Raw genomic sequence first — 6170 nt, forward strand, 5'->3', positions numbered from 1 at the left:
TTTACAGTTAAAATAGATGTTTATCAAATAAAGTTTAATGTTACCACTAATTGTGGATCCCTTTAACAACCTGATAACTTCAAAACGCTGCATGTCGTCACAGAAAACAGAGGCTTTCCCACTGATGCTGTCTGTGTGGGAAGACTGGGAAAAGAATTTGCCACTGCTAAGACACAGAACGGTAGTTTAAAGGCCTCCTCGGGCAACCTGAAATCACCACCCTGCAGGATTTTTCTACCAGCTGTTTTAAAAATAAACTTCTTCAGAATGAAGGAGAGTGAAAAATTTCTTTACAGTTGAGTACTACAGAAAACAAAGATGTGAAAGAGCCAAAACATCAGTTGAAACATTACACGTGCAGAAAAAGCATTTATCTATTATGTATCAGTTTTTAAATAAATCTCAGAGCCCCAACTATGAAAGTCTAAACCATGTGTCAAACTCAAGGCCCATGGGCCAAATATGGCCTGCCAAACAGGGGTGGTTCTAGGGGCAGGGCCACAGGAGCATTGGCTCCAGCTGAAATCTGATTGGCCTCCTGAAGTGCCCCTGTCCTGTCATTCATCTGTCTTTTGTCTGGGAGTGATGACGGTGGATGCAGTTCCATGTTCAAACACTAGTGCGCTAATGAGTCAAATAGTAAAGTCCAGAATGAATCAAGCTTACAGAATTCTTCTTCTCTCCTTAAGAAAATTAGAACAATCCTGTAAAAAAAGTCTTTCATCCGACAAATGATGGTTGGATTTTTTCACACGTTGTGTGTTTGAGAATATTTTATCTATGTACAATAAAATGTATGAAAAACTGGGAATTGACTGAGAATGTTCTGTGCAAGATTTTTTTGGTACCACTTTACAATAAGGCTCCCCTTATAAATGGCTTATAAAGAGTTTAAATGATAAGAAACGCATATTTTAATATATTAATATTGTGCTGTATTACTGCATTATAAATATTCACAACTGTCAAAGGGAGACTTATCAAAGTGTAATACAGTACACTATTTATTAATGGCAAATAAACATTTATAAATGCCAAAAGTTAGTCTTTAATGTGAAAATCATTTTTAAAACTTAATGTTGATAATATTTGAAATTATTGTTCAAACATGTAACTACTATCAACAATGTTGATGTATCAAAAAACTAAATAAAATAAAATAAATAAAAACAAACAAAAAACGTCATGTTAACATACCAAATAATCCATCCCAAACTAAAACAGTGTACAGTTTTATTTTGTACAACAGGGATCCCTTTAATATATGTGGATATTTATGTGTTAAAATATGCATTTCCTAATCATTATTGTGCTTACAAGGTAGTAAACTAGTCTGAAATGTTTAATACCCAAACAGATTTGGCTCAGTATTTGGAAAGAAACCAGACAGTTTAGTCTCTCTTTTTTACCTTGATGCATAATAAACACTTATTAATAATTTATAAAGTGTTTACAGGATAATTAGTAACCTATCTATAAACTCTTTAAAAGCCATCTATAAGGGGAGCCTTATTGTAAAGTCGTAATCTATTAAAAAAATACATTACATTACAAGTGTTCGAACATGTATGACTGGTTAAATGTTTACATCTTACCAAAACTGGGGATTTGTGTGAAAGGATGCTGAACAAAGGCTTTGGCCCCTCTATGAATATAGTGACCCCTTGATGGCCCCTTACTCAAAAAAGTCCTAGATCCGCCACTGATTTGCAGTCAGTGAAATGTTTGTAAAGAAAACAGGGACAACCTTGAATGAATATCACTAAGACTTAAACAGAGCAATTAACAGGATTTTTATTAAATTTTCTGTTTCAAAAGCTCAAATTTCTCCAGATTTTTTTTATTATTAACACCCGAGTGAAAACATTTTCTGTTTATGTAAAATATGCAATTTTGAAACTAGACTAGCGGGTAATAAGAACGCTATATTCATTTTTTCTTATCATTTCACCAATAATTTCCCAAATGATTGTAATTCAAGGTGGTGCAGTTTAAACAGATGAAATGCCCAAAYAGGTTAATGAAAATAAGTAAAACAGATGTGTTTTTTATTCTTCTCAGTTGTAAKGTATGTGTTTACCTTTTGTAACCAGTAATTTTAATGTAATAAAATCAAATCCAACACGGTCCTCAGTRACTTCATCAGGCCCTGGTTTACAATAAGGCAACAGCTGTAGCTTGTATTAAGAATTGCTTTGGGACAAACCAACGTAAAGCTGATGAATAAGACAAGTTATTTGTGATAAAAGAAAGATATAAGGAATGCGTTATATTGACATAATATGAATCAGTCTTACCTGCTTCAGCACGCAGGGGCGTAGGCTAGCTAACGTTACCTGAGGCTCCAGTTTCCTACGAGCCGCTTAAACAATGACTTTCTCTGTTTTAAAACAACATGCTACAAAACTAATACACGTTTCCAAACAATAGAACATATTTGCAACTTGTGAAAGAAATCAAAACATTCGTATTCGTATTTTTAATCGCCAACAAGCACGGTACTTCATTTGTTTTGTCTGGCTCTTCCTCAAACAGTTCCGTGTTGAGTTTGAGTGCCACACGGCCGACCAATTAAAAGAGGACAGGGCTGTGAAACCGTCCAATAGATGGACGAGACGCCATTAGGGGAGGGGCGTTCTTGTAGACAGCGAGGTCTCTGTGGTTTTATTTATTTATTTTGGCTGGCTTCATTGTTTTCCAYAATTTCCACAGATTTCGACCAATATGGCCCGCTCTCATAAATGATGCGCTAGAAGCTCTGTGTGCAACAACCCAGAAATGACAGCAAACTCAAAACTTCAAAAGTGAAAAGGGTCATTCTTTTATAAGGAAGCAAGCAAGAAACAAGGAAAATGAATGAACCAGTGATTTCTTATTAACTACACTGTTCAGTTACGTCACACATTTTTATTTAAGCTGTTGTTAAGATTAACAATTCACGTAAAAGATAAATTAATATTTTGTCAATGGTTTCTTCTCCATAAACATTGTCAAGCTACAGGGCTTACGATAATCAATACTTCATTGATGTTATGACAGAACGATGATAAAATTGTGAGTACTTTTGTAAAAGTCACATGTGAGCGTTGTATCTTGTGTGGACTTTCAAAATAAAAGCGACTACTTTTAATTCTCTATCAAAATGGTATTAAATGTTGGGGGGAAAAACACAGATGTTACGTTTTTTGTTTAGTTTTCTTTAAACACGTGTTTAAACTGTCTCTAGTTTATAGACACTTTGCCAGTTTTACGACACTGATATGTTATATTCTGTCAACATTACTTGTARAATGAGTACTAAACACTGAGTAGCGAGACTGAGACGAAAAAGGGACATTTTTGAAAACACTTTTCTTGTTGTTCACTTGCTCTCTTCAAGTGTGTTTGTGTTTTTCTGCCCTCTTGTGGACAATAAAATAATTGCAACAGCAAATTTAAAACCCGAGGCCTGAAAGATGATAAAAGACACAAATAGGCGTAAGGAAACGTATTTCCCGCATTATTATGGTACATATTTTACTTTGATGGGAAATAAGCGTCYCTAACCTTTATACTTTCCATTTTGTACATTTCAGGACGATTCATGGAAATTAAATAGAATCAAAATGTAACGGATTTTTGGCGCCGTCTGGTGGTCGAATAAAGGAACTATCAGTGTTCCTTTGTGGACTTTCAAAGGTGCATATTCTGAATGTATCTGCAATAAATAAATAAATAAATAAATAAATAAATAAATAAATAAATAAATAAATAAATAAATAAACATTTAAGTCACGTTTATATGTTTTATGTTTAGTTCCTTATTTATTTTAGAGTTTTTTTTATTCTTTTCAGCTTGAGTTACCTCTGCGTTTGAAAAAAAAAAGCTGTAGAAATAAAGCTGAGTTGAGCTGAATTAACATACTTTTCTAGTTGTATTACCCTGTAGATACTATACTGCCCAACAACCTTTGCTCCCCGTTTTTACAAAATGGTCTGGTGTCATTTACTACTTTTTCCTAAATCTAAGGTTTGTTTTTCTTTTAGAATAAATTCAAACTTATTTTTGTTTTGCTCTTGAGTCGTGCCTTATTGGTGGGGGTCAGTTGTAACATTCATAGAAGAATTAGAACCAAACAAAATACCCATCTGTCTGAGTCACATCTGGACCTCCCGTCCAATGAGAGGAAGGTAAACTGGACCTGACCAATCAGAGGTRAGARTGACACGTCGCCTCYAGTCACAACCTGGTGAGGGGTTAAACACAAATGCCTAAATAAATATTTGAGTCTTCTGTGCAGCTGCCGCATTAGTTACAGATCAGCCCATAAGTTTGGCACATGGCGGCTCAGGGTTTGCCGAGGTGGGAGAGCGCAGCGCGGAGAGTTTTGTGTCTCCTCGGTTTGCTTTTGTCTGTTTATGCTCTTCATGTTGAACTCACCAAAGAAAGAGACCCAGCTTACAGAGCGATGTGTGATCTGGGAGAATCGGTGAGCTGCTCCAAGGTTTTTACTTCCAGGTAGGATTCTGACCTTCCTTTATACACCTGCAGAAAACACAAACTTTATATGTAACCCTGGGCTTTTTCTAAGTTTGTTTTGTAGCTTTTCCACCCCCCCCCCCCATCCCCATTGCCACGTGTTGGCTTTTTGAAATACCTAGAAATTCCTTACATCAGTGCTACTCTACAGTGAGAAAACATACAAAATGAATTTAGTTATATTTTAATAAAAAACATGTGTAGGAGAATTATTTTGATAAGTCTATTAAATCATATTTAACAATGTTTCTCAGAATGATGACTGTTTTTCTCCTGTTTTTGGCAGATGGGGACGTGGTTTTGGTTTGGTCCAGTACTTCGTGGCCCAAGATAGTCCCCTGAACCAACCCAACAGTTTGCTCGGYATCATATTTTACACTCTGCAGTTGGCCCTCGGTTAGTCTGTTATTGTCCTCAGAAAATTACAGCGTTGCGTTTTCAGGCTGGAGTCTTGTGTTTTGCATGGTTTGGTTATCATTTCCAGCTATTTGAGATGTCAGCACAATGTTTTTTATTTAAACTGAGGGAGTGAATCTCACACGTCTTTGTTGCAGGACTGACTCTGTCTAAAAAAGCAGCCCTGGCCTTGGTCCTGTCCTCCTGGGTGTCCATCGCTGGTTCGCTTTACCTGGCATCTATCCTTGTGTTTGTTCTGGAGGATTTCTGCTTGGTGTGTGTGTCAACGTACGTTGTCAACTTTGCACTGCTCTACACCAACCTGAAAAGAAGGAAAGCGCTCGAAGGAATGAAGGAAAAAACTGGATGAATGATGTGATTTACCTGGATCAGTCTGGATCAACAAAGCTATGTTGTTAGAATATTCAAAATCRCCTCGGATCAATCAGACGATCTCAAGCCAAAAACTGTTTTGTATGTTGTTCATTCGTGACACGTATGACACACAACTCTTTTGTCTGGCATTTTGTCAGACATCATCAAAGTGAAGGAGAAAAAAAAAACTTTTTAATATTGTGCAATTACTGAGTCCTGCCAGCAGATGGAGCCAAATACTCAGTTTTAATTCACTTCTGAATAAACGTCTCTCAGGATGTTAAAGGATTATTTTCACTGCAAAACATGAATCATAGTTACTTACAAGAATTTACAATGTTAAGAAAACAAATTAACTTTTAATCACAATAAGAACTCAAATGACTGAATGAAGAAGAACAACGTTTTTTTTTTTTAAATCATTCGTCAGAAATGTTACCAGCATTTACTGCACTGGGATATTTGTCTTTGAGTATGTTGAACRTTTTGTAATACTGTATATTAACCTGTTTGTTTTATCCTGACAACAGACAGACTAGATTTTCATTAAAAATGCTTAGTAATATTAGTTTATTTTTGAATGACAGAAAAAGAAGTAATCTTGTGCTTCTGCTGCATTAATTAAAATCAAACCCACAGGTTCAGTTTCATGTTTGAGCTACAATKTATCATAAAAACCTAAATGTAACACATTGTTTTAATCAGCTTAAAATATACTGTGTGAAATAAAAACAGAGACATGCCTGATGGTGTCTTTTTCAAACTTAAGCAATTTAAATGAAGGAAACTATTTTCTTCAGTATATTTATATATCTACTGTCATATTACAACATAAGATTATTATATCACAAAAGTGTTTCTTTACAGAATCCCCCCCCCC

The 6170-nt window shown here is 35.4% G+C and overlaps 2 protein-coding genes across 3 annotated transcripts in view; one reads left to right on the forward strand and one right to left on the reverse strand.

Annotated features, from left to right (window-relative positions):
- The window catches only part of mapk7 (mitogen-activated protein kinase 7), a gene marked incomplete in the record, with an annotated part of 7864 nt that extends 5331 nt beyond the window's left edge, over nucleotides 1-2533 (reverse strand). For both annotated transcript variants that reach the window (XM_014013903.1, XM_014013902.1), the window contains 1 exon segment: nucleotides 2298-2533.
- A 1683-nt stretch (nucleotides 2534-4216) lies between these two features.
- vkorc1 (vitamin K epoxide reductase complex, subunit 1) lies at nucleotides 4217-6033 on the forward strand. The gene is made up of 3 exons (XM_014013904.1): nucleotides 4217-4498; nucleotides 4806-4915; nucleotides 5074-6033. Exons 1-3 carry the CDS (start codon nucleotides 4320-4322, stop codon nucleotides 5283-5285), a joined length of 501 nt encoding a protein of 166 aa, XP_013869358.1. The 5' UTR covers nucleotides 4217-4319; the 3' UTR covers nucleotides 5286-6033.
- Nucleotides 6034-6170: the final 137 nt, after the last annotated feature.

This window comes from Austrofundulus limnaeus, unplaced genomic scaffold (assembly GCF_001266775.1).
Source record: "Austrofundulus limnaeus strain Quisiro unplaced genomic scaffold, Austrofundulus_limnaeus-1.0 Scaffold108, whole genome shotgun sequence".
NCBI classification, from domain to species: domain Eukaryota; kingdom Metazoa; phylum Chordata; class Actinopteri; order Cyprinodontiformes; family Rivulidae; genus Austrofundulus; species Austrofundulus limnaeus.